The sequence below is a fragment of the Camelina sativa genome, chromosome 13 (assembly GCF_030686135.1).
Source record: "Camelina sativa cultivar CO46 ecotype springtype chromosome 13, ASM3068613v1".
Taxonomy (NCBI): domain Eukaryota; kingdom Viridiplantae; phylum Streptophyta; class Magnoliopsida; order Brassicales; family Brassicaceae; genus Camelina; species Camelina sativa.
Genome location: NC_141892.1, coordinates 10,176,581 through 10,196,229, shown reverse-complemented (window position 1 = coordinate 10,196,229; position 19,649 = coordinate 10,176,581). Strand labels below are relative to the sequence as shown.

The 19,649-nt window shown below is 36.0% G+C and overlaps 2 protein-coding genes across 3 annotated transcripts; both read right to left on the bottom strand.

The window, feature by feature from the left end:
* Window positions 1–11,652: 11,652 nt before the first annotated feature.
* On the bottom strand, window positions 11,653–13,238 carry LOC104736409 (HXXXD-type acyl-transferase family protein). Its single transcript, XM_010456381.3, has one exon. It carries the CDS (start codon window positions 13,097–13,099, stop codon window positions 11,807–11,809), a length of 1,293 nt encoding a protein of 430 aa, XP_010454683.1. The 5' UTR covers window positions 13,100–13,238; the 3' UTR covers window positions 11,653–11,806.
* A 3,158-nt stretch (window positions 13,239–16,396) lies between these two features.
* LOC104736408 (alpha-humulene/(-)-(E)-beta-caryophyllene synthase-like) lies at window positions 16,397–18,914 on the bottom strand. Of its 2 annotated transcripts, XM_010456380.3 has the most exons (7): window positions 18,680–18,914; window positions 18,286–18,565; window positions 17,816–18,188; window positions 17,519–17,737; window positions 17,298–17,436; window positions 16,965–17,213; window positions 16,397–16,881 (listed from the first exon to the last, which is right to left on the bottom strand). In XM_010456380.3, the coding sequence occupies exons 1-7, from the start codon at window positions 18,764–18,766 to the stop codon at window positions 16,591–16,593; spliced, it is 1,638 nt and encodes a 545-aa protein (XP_010454682.1). In that variant the 5' UTR covers window positions 18,767–18,914; the 3' UTR covers window positions 16,397–16,590. The 2 variants fall into 2 exon arrangements, with proteins under 2 accessions (XP_010454682.1, XP_087338494.1); XM_087482368.1 differs by lacking the exon at window positions 17,519–17,737 and having other exon boundaries at window positions 18,680–18,852.
* Between the last annotated feature and the right edge of the window lie 735 nt (window positions 18,915–19,649).

Below are 19,649 nucleotides of genomic sequence, written 5' to 3'. Positions count from 1 at the left end.
TTTCATTTTAGCACTCCTTTAATTTTTAATGACCATTTTATCCCTACTTGAAAAATATTTGAGTCAACAAAATGAAAAGTAAAATTTTCTCGCTAAAATGTTTTTGGCATATTTTCCCGCCAAAAACATTTTCAAAAAAAATTCCCCTTCAAAAGGTTTATGACAAAATCCGGCAAAAAAAAATTCCCAACAAAAAGAAATTTACAAAGCTTCTATAAAGTTTTTATAAGGTTTAAAATAATTTAAAAATATTTATAGGACATTTATAAAGTTTTTATAAGTAGAAACTTTATAAAAAATTATAAAAAAACCTTATTAAAACATTATAAAAACTTTATAAAGACCTTATAAAAAAACTTATAAAAACCTTATAAAATCATATAAAAGTCTTATAAACACTTTAACAAGTTTTTGTAAGTTTTTTATAATGTATAAATTTCAAAAACTTTTGCGGGAAAATCTTATTTCATAATTTTGGCAGGAATTTTTTTTTTTAGCTGGAAATTTTTCAGTTTCTTGCAGAAATTTTATTTCTATTTTGGTGACTATACATATTTGTAGTCACTCAAAGAAAGGGTAATTTGATCATTTTGTACCTAAAAAATGGTAGTTTTGAAAATGGTCAACATGTAAGTGTAGTTTTGTACCTACAGAAGGGTAGTTTTGTACATATGGTATTGTCTTTAAACACATAAAACATAACTTTAAAATAAAATTTTAGCATTTTCATTAAAAATTTGCACATTAATTATTGTAAAACATCACAAACTGTTGATTTTAATGTCTAAATAACAAATAAAATAGTTCATTTATATTTAGCTGCAAAAATAATCGGTATACAAAAAGTTTAGCGGAAAGTAATCAAATTAGACAGGTTAATATCAAATTAGATAGGCATAATTAGATAATCGATGCTAGGCGGGGATTAGTTATTAATCGAGGATGAGAGGGTGGGCCTAGTATTTTACAGGATGTAATCGGTGTTAGACGGAGATTTTTTAAATAGGGCATATAACATAACCAACAAACTAGCAGATTCTTATCGGATGTTCCAACAACACAATAAGACATAACCATCAGACACAATCGAGACCCTTAATCATTCTCCTCCTCATCGCCATGATTTCACGTCAGATACATGCACCACAATGAACAATTGAGATGCGTAAGTATTATCATAAATATTTAGTGAGACAATCCTCTCATCTACTAGGCTATACACACAAGCAAAAAGACAAGCACAAGCAATTCACAAAGAACAACCAAACTATGCGATCAAAAAGACACATCTGCAGTCTGCTGAACCCTGGAGTCGACCAACACAGACCTCCACTGTCGACCGACACCCTCCTGGTATCGACCGACACCTTCATCAGTCCATCACGAAAACACACGACTTGGTGCAGATCGACACCATCAAATCCCGTCGAGTCTAGCGACAGATCATGGCCTCCACAAACCATAAACTCATCCATGACACTCACAATAGCCAAACCAAGCCACAGACAACCACAAAATCACACAAACGCACAAGGGAATCTGTAACAACCCGTCCCGTGGATCCCACTAGCCTCACTGCTAGCTGCCCCAACGGACCGTCCGCAGACCCTATTAGCCTCACTGCTAGCCGTCCCAACGGATCCCAAGCTGGCCCTGCAGGGCCTCGATTCTAACCTATCACTGTGGATATCCCAATCCACCAGTATGTTATTGGTGGTAACTTGTCCTGTGGGAAGGTTGATAAAGGGTGAGGACCAGGGTTCGAGGAACGCCTGGCGCACCAATAACCTACTGGTGGATTGGGATGTCCACAGTGATGGGTTAGGATCAATGCCCTGCAGAACCAGTTTGGGGTCCGTTGGAACGACTAGCAGTGAGGCTAGTGGAGTCCGCGGACGGTCCGTTGGGGCAGCTAGCAGTAAGAGTAGTGGGGTCCATGGGACAGGTTGTCACAGAATCAATCACCAATCATAGAAACACATTTAACAGGGATCTAATCGCTCATATAAGCCAGGGATCTAATCGCTCTAAACTCTATATGGTTGAAATGGTTTGTTAATATGAATTGCTTGTTCATAAATTAATTTGAATTAGAAACTCATGATTGCTTAGAACTATGTGAACAGAACGGATGGTACAGACCATTCTTGATATGTTTGATCCGATCTCTAATTATACCAAACATCCAAATCCGTAGGAGGGTTTATTAAATATTGACTGAAATGGTGCAGATGGCAGGCAAAGTTTAGGTCTTTTGGTCTGAGAATAGGATATGTTGGCCATTACTGGTGGGCCTTTCTGTTCTTCCCGGTGACAAGAACCTCTAGAATACTGCCACTTGTCGGGTTAACTTCAGAGTCAAGCATCAAATATCACATATATTGGCTCGGACATATCTCAAACTTTCTCTTCCTCGTCCACTGGGTCGTTTTCCTTATCTATTGAGCCATGACCAATCAGTTGATGGAGGTCAGTTACATCTAACTTAAATTTCATTTTTGGTTTTAGACTAAAATTAAATTAAAATATAATAACCTTAGGATCGATTTTATAGTTTGCAAACAATTTGTTTAGTTCATTTTGATCACAATGATTTACCCTCGATTTCCCGCAAAAACAAAATAAAATAAAAATGGGAGATTTACTCATGTGTCATACATTTTAGGTAATATTACCAGAATCATACAAAACTTTTTTTTATTATTATCGTATTTAGGGTCTATTTTTGATATTTAGCGTACTCTTGTTGCATGTTATTGGAAAAACGTAATTACAAAGAATGTCATTGTCACGTCAGAAAATCGCGTCGCCACGTCAAAAATTATTAACGTGTATTTAATAACTCAGCCGTAAAGCGGTACAATAGTAATGACGGCTGAGTTACGGTATGTTGCGGCTGATTTGAGGAAAATGGCTGAGTTATGAGCGGACGGCTGACTTACGAGTATAACTCAGCCTATAGTTATAGCTGACTTAATGAAATCTGTCAAAGTTATGAGAAAATGGCTGAGTGAGCATAACTCAGCCGTAATTACGGCTGAGTTTTTATCCGATGGTTGAGTTGTCAAAAATCTGGCTGAGTTAATACTTCGACATGGCTGAATTAACTTTCTCCGGCGGGCTGAGTTATTAACAACGACTTACTTATGATTAAGTAGTCATGAGCTGGATTATCGGATAACTCGGCCATTTTACGGCTGACTTAGTAGCAAAAAATTAATTACTAGAAGGGAGATTTACTCATGTGTCATAAAAATTACCAAGGAATCTATTCCATACTAGATCATTTCAATTTATTTCAAAAAAAATCAAATGTTTGGTACGAAATCTAAAAAAATAAAAAGTATCAAAGCTCTTTGGAGACAAAGTTGTATCTATTTTGCTTCTATTCACAAACTGATGAATATATGTTTTGCTATTTATGTAAAGACGTTTGCATGGAATCCGACATACATGTCTAATCTAACCGGAACAATAGCGATGGTGAATGGAAATTATGGAACAGCAATGTGGGTGACGAGTCTACCATCCTATAGACGAAAGAAGTTCGAGCTTAATTTTCTTCTACGGTCTCTATATAATCTTCTACGTAATCCATGTGGGAGACTGTCTCCAACATCTTCCTGTTTTTCATTGACCGCTACTTGAGATTCTTACAATCCACCAAGAGAACCAGACTTGTTTCCGCTAGAATCAACAAATTTATAGTTTAGGGTTTTTCTTTTAATTATGAATAAATAAATACAAATGCAAAATGCAAACTTCCTATTTTAAATACAATGTACAATGATTGTATTTAAAATAGTTTTGTTAGATTCTATTTTAAAATACAATGTACAATGATTGTAACCTTTAGTAGAGACTTCGAGAGAACCAATGGAAGAAGAGATATGGGTGTCAAGATTTTGAGTCCAACTTCCCTGTTTTCTGATTACAACACTTAATATCTTTCTCCAATTTAGTGCTCGAAGTTATTGTGAATGCATGCCATTGAAACTTGGAGATGCTTGGCACATGTAGAAACAATATACTTGTTAGTGTATATTTTAGCCCTATAGTTAGATCATGAAACAAATCTTTATGGCCCTAACTCTTTTGAGGTTTCTGATTAGAGTTAAGCAAAGTTACCTACTTGTTTTTCTCTTTTTTTTTTCTTTCCTTTTGGGCGATTAAAGTGACTGCTTTTAGGACCCATCTCCGTCATCTCTCACGGTGGTGGAACCCACGGATGGATCTCACCTGCAAAAGGCTCAATCTCTTTGGTTTTCTCAAATTCGAAATTCTCCGCGAGAAGCTCTCTTCATCACCTCCGACGACGCCGCCTCTCTCTCCAAACATTAATGCCTCAGCTAAATCACCGCCTTCAGGCTCAGCCATTGCCAAACATATGGTGGAACCTCTGTATCATCTCCAGATCTATCTTCACAAGTCTCAATAATCCTCTACTGCCAAAGTTGTTAACTCAACAGACCCATAAATTATAGAAGCCTTAACTAAACCTGCGACAGTCGAAAATGTAGATGTCGCAGATTCAAAAAACCCCATTGTTGCCGAAGACAGTTGGATGAATCTGTTCAAGGGCTCAGCCAAGCCTCTCTTAAAGAAAGGTACGCCATTCACTCTACCCTCAGGTGAAGCTTCTGTGGAGATACCAAAATCCATCATCAAAAAGCACCAAAAGTCTTAGGAATCGTTCATCATTGGTCAATTCTACTTGGACCCCCCCCCCCCCCCCCCCCCCCCTCTTAGGGTACAATTCACTCGATCTTCAACGGAATTTGGAGCCACAAGTTTCATGATATCTCGGTTTCAAATTTGGAGGGCAATGCATTCCTATTTAGGATTCCTAACTATCAAAATCGTATGCGAGTGTTGAACCAAAGGCTCTAGAGTATTGAGGGCCAAACCATGTTTGTAGCAGACTGGCAACCGAGAATAACCCCAGCAAAACCGGAACTATCTTCTGCCCTAATCTGGATGGAACTCTGAAATTTCTCCCGTTGAAATTATTCAATGATGATGGATTGGAGCGTATCGCAGGGCTGGTTAGGGATCCAAAGTTTCTCCATCCCTCAACAGCAAATAGGACAACTCTTGAAGTTGCAAAGGTTTTCACTATCATTGATCCTCAGAATCGTTGCCTGAGGCAGTAAATGTGAAATTTCAATCAGGAGAGATTGGGAGGGTTTTGGTCTCAAGTATGTGGATACCACATGTTTGCAACCACTGTAAAGAGATTGGCCATAGTGTAAAGCGCTGCAAGGCTGCTCCAGTCTCCTGCTCAGGCTGCAACTCTATTGTGCACACTTTGAAAGCATGCCCCAGGAAAGAGAAAAAAAGAGTGTCATCTATCATGTTAAGCCACCTCAGGTTTCAGCTCGAGTTACCCCATCATTTTTAACGGTAGCAGTGGAGCAGGCTAGGCCTCCGTTGACCGAAACAGGAGTTTTATCTCAACGCAACTCAACATTGCTAGGTCTAAAGATGGTTGGTGATACTAGTGGATCAAACAGTACTAGTTTATCGGTTTGTGTATCTGGTGCTAATGCAGATTCATCAGATACTTTTTCAAGTGATCTTGGTAGTAATGAGGATTATGAGGAGGATCGGGATGATTATGAGTTCACGAAAGTGATGTCGCAGCGGCAGCAAAAAAGTGTATGAGGCAAGAGCCTCACCTTAAACTAACCTTTATGTGTATAAATATTTTCTGTTGGAAGTCTGAGGCTTTAATACGTCGTCTCAACGTACCGGATTTAAAAAGTGGCTTCGATGAAATAAGCTTATTTTCAGTAGTCTTCTTGAGACTCATGTACAGCGCCACAAGAGCTCTAAATTCATCAATGAATTGTTGTCAGGCTAGTTTTATGATGATAATTATGGTTTTTTCGGATTTAGGTAAGATTTGAATCCTCTAGCACCCCAATGTAAAAGTCTCCATCATTTCAAAGTCCCTTCAAGTGGTCACTCGTGAAGTTCAGTTACCTAGTTCAGCTACTCAATTGGTGGTTTCTTTTGCCTATGTGTCTAACGAGGAAGTGGATCGACTTGTGCTTTGAAAAGAGATTGTTAGCTTGTCCTGGAGTCAGAGTATAATGGGCAAACCATGGACAGTCATTGACGATTTCAGTCAGATCTTGAACCCCTCTGAGCATTCTAATTTTGATGGTTATTCGGTTAACAGACCAACTAGATCCTTCAGAGAATGTATTTTCAGAGCTTCCCTTCTTGATCTTACGTTTACAGGGTGCTCTTTTACTTGGTGGAATAAGAGAAAAGAGATCTGATTGCAAAGAAGCTTGACAGAGCTCTAGTGAATGATGAGTGGGCTTTGCAGATACCTATGTCTTTTTCCTATTTTGGAGAGGCTGAATTTTCATATCATGTTTGTATCTCTTTAAGACTCTCCTCTACCCGCCCTACTCAAAATAAACCTTTGAAGTTGTTTTCCTTCTTGCTCTCTGACCAGAATTTTATTCACCTAATATATGAGAATTGGTTCTCATTAAACTTTGTGGGTTCCGATATGTTCAAAGTCTCAATAAAGCTGAGGTCAAGATCATCCAAGAGTTTAATAGGGAATACTATTCTAATCTTGGAAAAAGAGTTTAGGATGCACTTGAGGTAGTGGTTTAGTGTCAGAACAGTATGTTATCCTCTCTTTCTCCGTTAAATGCGGATCTGTTAATTGAAGCAGAGAGACGATGGCAAATTTTGGTCAATGCAGAGGAAAGATTTTGTTGACAAAGGTCTAGTATATCTTGGTTGCGAGATGGAGACTACAACTCTCAATTCTTTCACAGATGGGTAAACTCAAGGAAAGCAATTAATCACATTCAATAACTCGAGAATAATAATGGGGTGAAGGTGGACTCTCCCGATAGTATACATAACATTTGTGTTGACAATTTAACTAATCTCATTAGTATTGAAGTTTCACCTCTGCTATTCACACAAGAAGATATCCCAAACCTACAGGATTTAGATGCTCGGAGGATCAGAAAACCCAAATATCAAAGCCTTTCACCTTTGAGGAAATCAGAGAAGCTTTTTCTCGCTCCCTCACAATAAAACAAGTGGACATGATGATTATCCTGCTGAATTCTTTACTAGTTGTTGGAGCATTGTTGGTGGAGAGGTTACTGCAGCCGTAAAGGACTTCTTCTCCTCATGTAAATTGCTAAAGCAATATAATGATACTTCCCTCGTTTTGATGCCAAAGATTTCGAATGTTTTAAGGCTGACTGGCTTCAGGCCTATCTCTTTTCTAAACATGTTATACAAGGTCATATCCAAGCTCCTTGCAAATAGGCTGCAGTCTCTGCTTCATTCAGCCATCTCTCCATCTCAGTCGGCTTTTATGAAGGGCAGATTTCTTTCTGAGAATGTTCTCTTAGCTACTGAGATTGTGCAGGGTTAAAACATGCAAAATATTGAACCTAGTGGTATGCTCAAGTTGGACTTACGAAAAGCTTTCGACTCTGTGAGATGGGACTTTATAATATCTACGCTAAGAGGTCTTACCACTCCCAACTTTCTCTATCTCCATTAATAGGGTCTCTGGTGGTTTTTTCAAGAGCAACAAAGGCTTACAGCAAGGTGACCCCCTGTCTTCCTACCTCTTTGTGCTTCCCATGGAATTCTTTTCCAAGCTCAAGGTACTCTTATGGATACATTTTCTAGCATCCGAAAACAGCAGACTTAAAATTTACTCATTTGATGTTTGCGGATGATGTGATGATATTTTTTGATGGGGGTAGCACTTCTCTGCATGGAATTATTGAAACTTTGGATGATTTCGCTGGTTGGTCGGGCCTGAATATGAATAGAGAAAAAACGGACTATTCCTTGCAGGAGTCGATGAAACTGAAACAACAGCAATTGCACATTATGGATTTCCTCAGGCTTCTCTTCCAATCATATATTTGGGGCTTCCGTTAATGAGAAGAAAATTAAAAGTCTTAGAGTATGCTCCGCTTGTGGAGAAAGTAAAGGGCAGGTGTTAGTTAGTCTTTAAAGTCGTTATATTTTACATGAAGGCTACATTTGATTGTCTCTATCATCACTGGGACTGTGGTTTTCTGGATTTCTACTTTCAAATTGCCAAGAAGTTGCATCAGGGAAATTGAATCCCTTTTTTCAAGGTTTCTTTGGCCAGGAGGAATAGAGTGTCATCATAAAGCCTAGGTCGCTTGGTCGATAGTGTGTTTACAAAAAGCAGAAAGAGGACTAGGCTTAAGAAGATTCTCGGAGTGGAATTTAGCTCTTAGCCTTAAGTTTGTTTGGCTACTTTTTAAAAGTAGTGGGTCCCTTTGGGTTGCTTGGCATTAACTTAAATGGGAGACAGAATGGCATTATCTCTGATTTCTGGGCAATTCAAGATAAACAGAGTGATTCTTGGAATTGGAGATGTTTTTTGCGGTTGAGACTACTCGCATAATGGTTCTTAAAGTGTAAAGTTGACAATGGTTTAACTGCAAGTTTCTGGTGGGATTTGTAGTCTCCTTTTGGTCCTTTCATTAAGTTTTTTGAGGAAGAAGGTCTCAGAAATTTGAGAATTCCTAGTACTTTTGTTGTGGCGGACGCTACAGAGGGCTCCCTGTGAAGCTTGCCTTCACCATGCTCCCAACAAGCTCTCAAACTTCAGTTTTTTCTTACTACCATTTCCCTTCCTCTGCAGCTGCATAGGGATGATTCTTATGGCTGGGTAATCAATAATGTGGCTTGCAAAGGCTTTTCCTCCTCCTTAACATGGGAAGCTCTTAGGCATAAAGAAGGGGGGGGGGGGGGGGGGGGGGGAAGAATTGGGCTTCCTCTTTTTGGTTTAAACGGGCAACTCCAAGGAATTATTTTTAGATGTGGGTCGCACACCTTGACCGATTACCTACTACATCACTATTGCTTTCTTGAGGACTGCCAGTCTCCCCTCATTGCTGCTTGTGCTCTTCTGCTGTGGAGACCAGAGATCACTTGTTCCTCTTTTGTCGGTTCAGCGCTTTCATCTGGTCCTTGGTTCTTGCCAGATTAAGATCATCTCCATCTCTTTTCCATGATTGGGAAGATCTTATGTTTTAGACTCAGATCTCTACAACATTTGCTCCTTCCATCCTCAGTAAACTGGTTGCTCAAGTTATAGTCTACGCTATGTGGAAGCAAAGAACAATGTTCTCTACAATGGTCAAATAGTTCTGCCGGTGGCCATCTTCAAGACTGTTCACCGGGAAATCATCAACACAATGAGTGAAGAAAACTTATGTGCCTCTAGATATGATGAGGGTTCTAACCTATAACTAGCTTTTGCTTCCTTGTTTTTTCTTTTTTTCCAAGGAACCAACTGGTTTGGTAATCTCAAATGTAAATCCAAACTCTCTTTCATTTATATGATATTTACTCACTTAGCAAAAAAAAAAAAAAAAATCTTTTGATGTCTCCAGGTACAAAAACTCAGGTCTTTGATGTTTTTAGATGGCTTGCTGCTAAATTATTCTTGTATCATAATGAAAAAAGGGAATGTTAAGATGTATGGCATCTTCATCTTATTTAGCCCATTATCACTTTTGTTTTTCTTGTTGTTAGCTTTTGTTTGTTAATACTTTATTTTCTTCTTTCAAATTCATATTAAAAAAATTACTCAAACAACACTTATAAGTTGTTGGTTTACTCAAACAACACATATTATTTGAAAAAAGACAATAAAGCTTTAGGTTAAACTGTTATTTACAGTCATGCCATTATAATTAAAAAAATAAGAATAATAATTTTTTTAGTATTTGTGTTATTAAAAAAGCTTCTGTCGTAACTCACTCTTATCTTTGAGAGAGAGAAAGAGATTTCCGAATAACCGGAATAAGATTCCGATTTTTTTGTTTTTTTGGTTTTTCCGATCTCCCTATATATAGATCAGATCTCATTTTCCGCTTTAGGCGGATTAGTCTCTTTTCCGTCTTAGCTTTAGATCGTTTTCTAGCTAAAATTGGTTTTGTTTCTCATCTTTCTACAGGAACCTTAGTTTTAATTCCGCTTGTCATCAGTTGGTTTGTTTTTAGTAAATGTCGACTTAACTCTTTCTCAAACGATGGAGTAATATCTTCGCTATAATTTCTTCGTTATTACGAAGTAGACCTCATGGTTTAGGTCTGGAAGCGAAGCTTCTATCTTTGGGTTTTGGGTTGAGATTAAGAGAATCTGAAATTTCTTTATTATTATTGAGCTTGCGATGTTCCAACAAATCTGATGAGGCTGTTATTCTGTAGAAGGATTTATCAAGTGGCTAATCAGAGTAAATTAGCTGATTGTGTTCAGAGTTTATGGATATGCAAGGATATCAGCTTTGATGGTAAAGCGGTGATGAGATGAACAAAGCTTGGGGCGGAAGGCTATTGTCGGCAAGCATTGGGAATCTAATCAAACGCATCACACGCGTCCACACACGTGTCCTCAAGTTGGACTTTTATTGTGTAGAATATTCTAAGATATTTTGTTCTTTAATATCATAATATGTAAAAGTCCAGCTTGTTGGACTTATTCCATAAACTACTTGTATTAGCCTAAATGAGCTTTCCATTTCAATGGAATTTGGCCGATAAAAAAAAAAATTCACAACAAATATGCATGTAATCGGTGGTGGAGCTTCCTGGAGGTGATGATCTTTGGAGAAGATTTGAAAAGTTTCATTCATATATCCCAATTTACTTAATACATACTGTTTTGGAAAACACATGAATAAACATATGATTTGTTGCAACAAACCGTCAATGGATTGTTTGCAATATCTACTGTCGCTAAAAATAATATCTGTCACAAAAAATCTGTAATTGTACATATATGTACCACAATGATATATAAAGAGTGGTATTGGATTCTAATTTATGAAAATTTTTGAAGAGTTCAACAAAATCATTAAAGGTGAATAAATGAAAGATTGTTAAAGATTGCTAAAGAGTTTTGTTGATTAGTTTTCTAAAATCCTATAAAGTCTTCCAAACAATCCCTGTATTTTTATGATATTTTCCATGATTTTATTTTGTAAAAAAAGTGTCTAAAATCAGGAACCAATAAAATAATAATTAAACTCATTAACAATTCTAGATTCTTTTGTTTTGATTGAATAACACAAAACTTTTAATGACTTTATAAAAGTCTGAATTCAATAACCCAAATTTGTTCAGATTAAATGACTTTTTACAAATCACAAACTAATAATACAAAACTTTAACAAAGTTTAACAAAATCTTAATCTAATAACAACAAATTCTACATAACATTTAAAATCTTTAAAATTCTGTTCAAATCTCAAACCAATAATAATTCTTTTTTTCCTTGTACACCAACTAAAAGACTAAAAAGTCATTAAATTTCTCTCAAAAAAACATACAATCTAGTCATTTTTTTAACATTTCTAAGTTATTTGAGTAAAGCTCCCTTAAAAAATACATAGATGAAATCTACATTTTTTGTTTCTAAAAATCCAGTTGACCAATATTGTAAAATTGTTAATAAGTCTTTGGGTAACTTATCCTTATATACACATAAGTAGATATACTCATATACATCAATATTCACTAGACCTTATCTCGAGTATATATTATACGAGATTCATACTTATCTTATTAACAAATATAAACTTAAATGCAGCATGTAAAATCAAATATATATCAAATAACATGAAACATAAATTAAATCATTTAATTATAGAACATCGTATACATAGTAGTATAATATTACATGGCCATACTTTTCTAGATCACAGGTCTATAATAAGTTTGAGCCAGTCTGTTATAGTTTGGTTTGATAAAAATAGTTATTACTAGATGAGGACACTAGGACTTGGTGTAGCGAAGACGAGCAGCTCATCATCATTCTCAAACATAGCCATGTCAGTTTCAGATAGTGTGACCCATGCCTCAACCCCTCCAACGTCCTTTGCGTCCATTAACACGACCTGCGTTTTATCAATCGAATCTGGAGCAACCCAAACCGGATTACCCCATCCAAAATCCGCCTCATAAAACGACATTCTGCACCAGCTAGACACAGCATATGTCTCCGTCTCAGGACTTACCTCACACAACGAAGTCAGCATCGCACTTGCGATTCTCTCTTTGGCTTCAAATCGACTTTTTGCGTCTTCAGGATCGTTTCTGATAAGCTCATTGAGATCCTCTTTAGTTCTATGCAGCTTAGAGACCGTTTCTTGGATTTCCATCTTACTCTCTGAGCTCTCCATAAATAATGGTAAAAAGAAGAAGTTTCCAATTGCCTTGTGTGGCAAGAGAGATGTAGAAACTCTAGGTCGCAAGTCCATTGTCTGTGTTATAGCAAATTCTGTTACCTCTCCCACCTTTGACTGGTGCGCCTTTGTCATGCATCTAAACAGCAGCGCCGTGATGGACTCAACACGGGTAGCTTGTGGCACACGTTTTCCACCCGAAGCTCTGTTTTTGAGCTTTTCAATCATCAAAGCACCAAAGACAAAGCTCTTTGTCTTGGATTTTTTCTCGTGTACAAGTAACGGAGGAAACTCGATGGTGATATCAGCAGGAGGGTAGAAATCAGCCGCCGCAAATTCAGGGTTCACTGTGTCAGCATAACCTTTTGCAGCCTTTGTCCAGCTGCAAACAAATGTTGACAACGAGGCTGCATCGCATATCTTGTGAGAGACGCTAACTGCAACTGCGAATCCTCGGTCTTTGAAGAAAATGACCTTGACATGCAACAAAGGCCAGGTATCTGGATCTGCATGGTCCGGAGAGGCAATGAGCTTGTGAACCAAGTCAGCATCTGATGGGTTTCTCAGAAAATCGTAAAGAAGTATATCAGCCCGTGCCTCTGTAAACAAAGCTCCCTCGTCGTTGCAATGGACAGTGACGCCGTCTTTGATTCGTCCAGCGAACGGATAAAAAAGGGAGAGAGTCTGAGAGAGTGAGCTCTTGAGCCTCTGGACAACAATGTCTCCTTTGTTTTCTTGATCATTGTAGAAGAAAATGGCGGAAACGTAACTTGAAGGAAGGAACTGGTCGAAGAGAGAAAGAGAAAGGGTTTGGAGATGATCAGGTGAAGTGGGTCTGATTATTTCTTTGCTTAAGAGTTCTAGCTCCATTTGTTACTTCTTTCTTTTGAACAAAATATTAAAAGGCGTTTGAGAGTTGCTCATATTTGGTACTAGATCTGTATGTGTACATATATAGAGAGAGAGGTAGATACATGAATTCGACACGGTTCACAATATCAATACTGTATGTACTGTTTTGGTTAGTGGTTGGAAAGAGATATATTGGGTTAATTAGTCAATCTTTTGTTCAAAAGGCATTGACTTTTAAGAGCACAAAACAGTAAAAAGATCGGGTGTCAGTTATGTTGGTAGCTCAAAGGAAGAGTTCGGCACCGCTATTTTCAAAAAAAAAAACCCTCTTGAACGTCCGCCAGGGTATATGATTCATTGAATGTTGAAATTAAAACGTTATATTACAAAAAAATTTGGTCCGAATAATGCATGCAGCTGGCTGTATTACATTTATGAATGTGAAATGTGTATGATATTATTTTGGATCTTTTTTGAAAATATCTGAATTTTCATTACAGAAAATGGATTGTTGAAGCTACAAAAGAGTATGATATTATGGTCTCGTGGGAATTCGATGTACCAGATGTTGACGAACCAAATATATTGTATTTATCAAAACGATCGGTATAATAAAGTAGCAATATTTTTTTCTATCAAATACTATGTGTACAGATTTGTTGCATTAATTAGGCCAGTATGGCTATGCATGTAGATAATCCTAAAACAAGCAGCTACACATTACGAAAATGTCATTAGCGAAACAGAGTGGAGGTATAACAATTTTTTTTTTTTTGAAGAGCTGACGGCGAAGGCCAAGTCTTGAGGTTTTCGTATGCAAGAAACACCATTATTCTTAATTGACAGCGTCTATTGTCTACTTTAGAGGGGAAAATGACTAAATGAGTCATGTGCAGTTTATATATAACTTCCAAGATTTTTTTGCATGGGACGATTTTCCACCATATAAACTGAGCAGTGGTCTTCTTTTGTTGGCTTATAATATAACCTCGTAAACTTTATAATTCATTTTTCGTAGGAAATTGTTGTGACAAAAATATATTTTTAATCCGCATGTATAACATGTGAGTCTGTGAAATAAATTGTCCCACAATCACTTCGTCCAAAAAAATATGAACTGGGGAATAATAAGACTATCAGCCATAGATATAATATCCTCTTTTAATTTCAGTGAAAAAAAATTGTCACTATCAAAATAAAAATGATGCAAAAAAAAAAAAAATGAAATAAGTAGAATCTTGCTAAAAACTTCTTTTGTCCTCAAAACACCACCAGTTATTTGCCATGGAAACCTCATCTCATAAAAGAGTAACTAACCCAAAGATATCAAGAAAAATTAGAAACTTCAGAACCTCTCATTTATTTTTCAGAATCAAAAACAACTAGATCAGTTTCCGTGCTATTGCACTGATTAAACATTATTTTATACAGAAATTTTTTATATTCATTTTAAAATCACTTTGATATTTTATATTTGTTTTAAATCATTTCACCATATAATTTAAACACTTTACATTTAACTTGCTGTCTGTAAAAGAATCATAACTCATTCTTCCTCTAACTTATTACATTTAATCCATGGACTGCTATAAATTTTTAAATATATTTATTTTTAAAATCAAATTAGAGTATTTTTGTAATTTTAATTTTTTGATATGTTAAATAGTTATTATAATCTTTAAAATAATCGATTGAAATCATTTTAAAATACTTCAATTATTTATTTTATTATATAACATTATGCATTTCAACAAAATAATGTATGAAGCTGAATATAAATATTCAAAGAATGACCCGCTAGTCGGTCAGAATTTTTGTTTCACTACAATTTTTTTCTCATAGATTGAACAATGGAAACAAAATAGTTTTGATTATTATATGGATGATATGATGATTTATTTATTTCACACAAATAGATTCATATGAGGATAAGAGATGAAATATAATAATTAATGATAAATTAATATGGTAAGTTAGATATCAAATCTTATAAGTTTATTTTGATTGGGTATATTTTTTTTTTGAAATTAATAATGTGCTTTAGTTTTTCTAAAATACTTAAACTACCCCTAAATTTATTGAAAAATAGAAAAACAAATCACACTCGTACATCTCGTGGAAATGCATCCCCCGAGCGTCTTCTAACGAAATCCGCCTCATAAAGTCCGGTAGTGAATCTAACAAATGAAATCCTAAAAGCAAAGAGAAAACATAGTTGGTCAATCTATCCACAAGACATCTCCTGTAAATAACATTGTGATGTAATTATTTACCTTTATAATGTTAAGTTCAAAAGTATACTTCCCAGTTAATAAAAGGAGAATACTATTCTTTCCTATACACTGATTCATGAAATATATTAATTATTATTATTATTATTATTATTACTGCATTTCTTGCTCTAAAATCAGTCGTCAACCGCATATATAATTATATAACATTAATTCATACCTACTATTTGGATATAATATCAAAGCCCTCAAATTAACTCAAAATACCAAAATAATTAAAGATGGCACGTAGGTTTTGTAAGTTTTAACTAAATGATATCTTTGTAAGTTTATTTTGGATGTATTCCTTCTATTTTGTATGCATTTCAATTTACGGGGGTTATCTTTTGCATATTTCCTTTACATTGGATTCCTTTAAACAAAATTGTGTACAACGATTGAATATGATTTACCAACGATCAAAAGGAAGAAAAAATTAAAATGATATGTAATTACAAAAAGCTTGCCAAGACGATGATACTCTATACATATATGGAAACCAAAGAAATCTTTCTTTCATATGAAATTGAAGGAGTATGAGTGGATATCTGCCATAACCTAATACGTGGTCCTCTTTCTCAGACATATCTAGTGGGACGCCAATATGACAAAAATTGGGTCGATGTTCTTGTTTTGTTACTACAATTGGATTCCTTTGAAGGCTCTTTCAAAAAATTGTGTACGATTGAAAATAATATATCGTAAAATTAAAAGAGAATAATTCAGTTCTCTAACTAGACTAACGCATATCTTTTTTGTAAAAGAGCTCCAAACCATTTTTCATATATTAACAAAACTGCCATCTAACTATATTTGCGTCTTCGGAATCGGTTCTGATAAGCTGATCATTGAGCTCCTCTTTAGTTCTCTGCGGCTCATAGCCATCATTTTTGAACAGCTTACGGCGAAGGCTAAGTCTTGAGGTTTTCGAATGCAAGAAACACCATATATACAATACATAAGTTACTATCTATGACTGTAATTTATGAAATCGAGTCATGCAGAGTCTAATTGAAATCTAAATGGATTCACCAACAAAAGTAAATATACGAAGAGAAATGGATTATTTACCACCAGAAATACAAATAAACATACAACAAAGGTACAAATACAAAGAGAAATCATGGATTTATTACCAGAAATACAAATAAACGTACAACATAAATAAAAATGAAAATTCGACCATCATAGTGTAGAGAATTCATTCAATGGATTGGAATAACCACCTCCGCAACATTCTCAAATAGGTATACTTTCAACGAGCAAAGAAACGATGTGTGCCTTCAAGTACTCGGGGTGGGTGTAAGAATCTTGGTACCTATAGAATACATCAATGACACGGGAAAGGTTAAAAACTCGCATCAAAAGAGGGAAAGGAAACGCATGAGGCCTCATTAGCTCTTGGTTCAAGTCCTTCCATGCATCTGAAACAATGTTCCCAATTTCTTCCACTGCTATTTCCTTAGAAACACCAAACTGATTCATATAACAATCAATTCCAGTTGCTACATGCTCCCGTTTGTGTTCAAACTGCAATTACAAAATACCAAACGTATTCAGTTTGAGAAATACGTACATACATAGTGAAGATTCCAAACTTAAATTGTTCTCACATCGTAGCTGGAAATGTCATCTGTGAATCTACAGATCATCTCAGAAGCTACCCTAATTTTAGGATGTGAGCTTAACCATTCAAAAGCATCAAGTTTCGCGACATCTGTCATCCTCACGAATGTCACGGCTATCAAGGCATAGTAAGCTGAAGTCAAGATTGCATTCTCTTTATACTCATCAAAAGTAGCAATGTAGTCCCTTTTCAACCACTTTGCCTCTTTCATAAATCCATTCGTTGCTGTTTGCAACTGATTGTGAAGAGTTGAGTTAGTTATATTGGATATATATATATAAGCAGAATGATACTTAAAGTTGGTTTCTTTGGTCTTAACTGATTTCTTGAGATGGAAGCCACAACCTGACATTCCTTCATTCTCAAGTTCCTCTTCTAGCTTATCATAGAAATTTACCAGGGCATGGTAAATGTACTTCATGCTGTCAGGTATCCCATTAGGAGCAGCGGAAAGCCACCTGCGATAAAGCCATTAAAACCATAGAAAAAATCAAACTTTATAATACACATTAAGTTTATATATATCAACAAATGTGGTACTTTTCCATTGCATCTGTGAAAAGTTCAAGTTCCTCCACTGTTCCATATGCATCATACGTATCATCAAGTGCTGTGAATAAGATTAGTGCAATAGCTAATGTAACTCGTGCTTGAGAATACTGAGGCTCGAAGTATGCTCCAAGTGACCACAAGTACGCCTCTGTTATCCTATGCCTTGTGTATGTTATTTTAGATTCAATCTCCATTTCATGGTACCACCTTAAATATTATAAAAGAAGTTCAACAATCCATGCAAGACAATTATGTGTATATGTATTGAGTGGCCATGATAGTTACCTTGCTACCCAAGAAAGCTCTTCACAGTGTAATATTTGCAGCAAATTAAAATCTATCTTTGCAAACTCAAGTATTGTTGGGTCGCACGACTCTTCTTCCTGGTAGTATGAGATATATTGTCTTGTTTCTATCCTTGAGATGCCTTTGTGGTATGGATGTTTCAGGGCATTCTTGATGCGAACTGCGAGATGGGGGCTAGATCGAGAAGAAATTTCTTCTAAATGAGCACGTGAGAAACGGAGAGCTTCATCAATAATGTCTTCTCCGTGAGTGCTCCATTGTGCAGATTCATACAAACTTAACATCCCGTTTGCATCGGCCACCAAGTGTCCTTTGAACTTCCCATTTTTGTCCGTGAACTTCTCAAACACATCTTGACGTGCATAAATGAACATTTTGAGTTAAATTACGAAGACCATGAAAAGTGTGTAGTGTTGTTCATTCATATATTTTAAAGTATTTTTAATTACCAGCAGAAAGTTTAAAGCCGAATTGCCTGAAAACTTGAAAAAGTATTCCAACCGTGTACAAATCGCATCCGTCTTGTCTTATTGTCTTATTAAAGTCAGGACAATCAAATAACTTATCCAACTGCTCTACAATATCTCTCTCAAAATGATAAGAGACACCGAGGCGGCATAAAGCATCGATGAATTTGATGTGCTCTATTGGATTCGCTTCGGAAGACATAAACGATTCCTTCACAACCGCCTTAAGCGTAGCATGCTTCTCTTTGAACGTGTCATTACCCTATGTGGCAATGGAAAAATCGAGTATACATGAGTTAATCAAATCATAGTATATAGCCTTCAAATAATAAATACTGCATGAAAAAAATAATATGAAAAGGATATATATACGTACGTGGTCAGACTTCGAGAAAGAGGTTAACGGATCTTCCCATATGTTTGCAGAATAATCAGCTAGTGGACGGTGGCTGTCACTCCCCATGCTAAAAGTTTCAGGTAGAAATTGTTTTCTCACTAAATGATTCACTTATTCATGGTTCTGCAAATGAAATTAAGCTTTGCCTATACAACTAAGTTCCATACACATATATATAGAAATGTTCGAAAAAACCATTACGATAACGGGTTTCAAGATTTAGGCGTTGGACGATTTTCCACCATATAAACTGATCAGTGGTCTTTATTTTTTTGGATTTTTTTGGATTTTAAATATGTTACGTCTTAATGTCTTACTTAGGGACAAAAAGTCATTTTAATGTTAGATTAGTGCTTCTGGGATGTCCGCAAATTTATTGTTAATTTATTTTTAAGGCACTCATAAAAATTAGTAAGACTTACTATCAGCTCGATGTTGACTTAACCTTGGTACAATTAAATGTTTAAAACTTCTTTTTTCGTCAGAACAACACCAATTATATTCCATGAAATCCTCGTGTCGAAAGGATACTCTAGCAAAGAAGAGTACTACTAAACCATAAAATATCAAAAAAAAGTTAGAATTTTCAGAGCCTTTCAATTTTTCTTCAAAATCAAAACATTAAACCGTCCAACAGACTCATGATATATATAGATAGCACTCTCAACAACCGCATAATATTAATTCATACCTAATTTGACTGATAATCTTTCAATTGTAACTCTATATATTACTGTTAATATGTCTTGATTCGGATCAACGAGCCGGGGCATCTGTTGATCACACACTAGCAAGACGGCAGGAGTCTCGCTGTCCTAGCAATGTCGGGGTCTAATGCTACATATAAGATTTTTCTAGGGTGGCGAGAGTCCCAGATCCGGCGCCGACGGTATAAGATTTTTTCATATGACCGCAATTTTGGGTGTAAGTTCTGTCAATGAACTTTTAT

Excerpts from the sequence above, each read along its gene's own strand:
- LOC104736409 (XM_010456381.3), bottom strand. The coding sequence starts at position 13,099 with ATGGAGCTAGAACTCTTAAGCAAAGAAATAATCAGACCCACTTCACCT.
- LOC104736408 (XM_010456380.3), bottom strand. The coding sequence starts at position 18,766 with ATGGGGAGTGACAGCCACCGTCCACTAGCTGATTATTCTGCAAACATA. Across the intron at positions 18,566-18,679 it reads CTTTCTCGAAGTCTGACCAC|GGTAATGACACGTTCAAAGA; the intron begins GTACGTATATAT and ends ATTGCCACATAG. Across the intron at positions 17,738-17,815 it reads GAGCTTTCTTGGGTAGCAAG|GTGGTACCATGAAATGGAGA; the intron begins GTAACTATCATG and ends ATAATATTTAAG.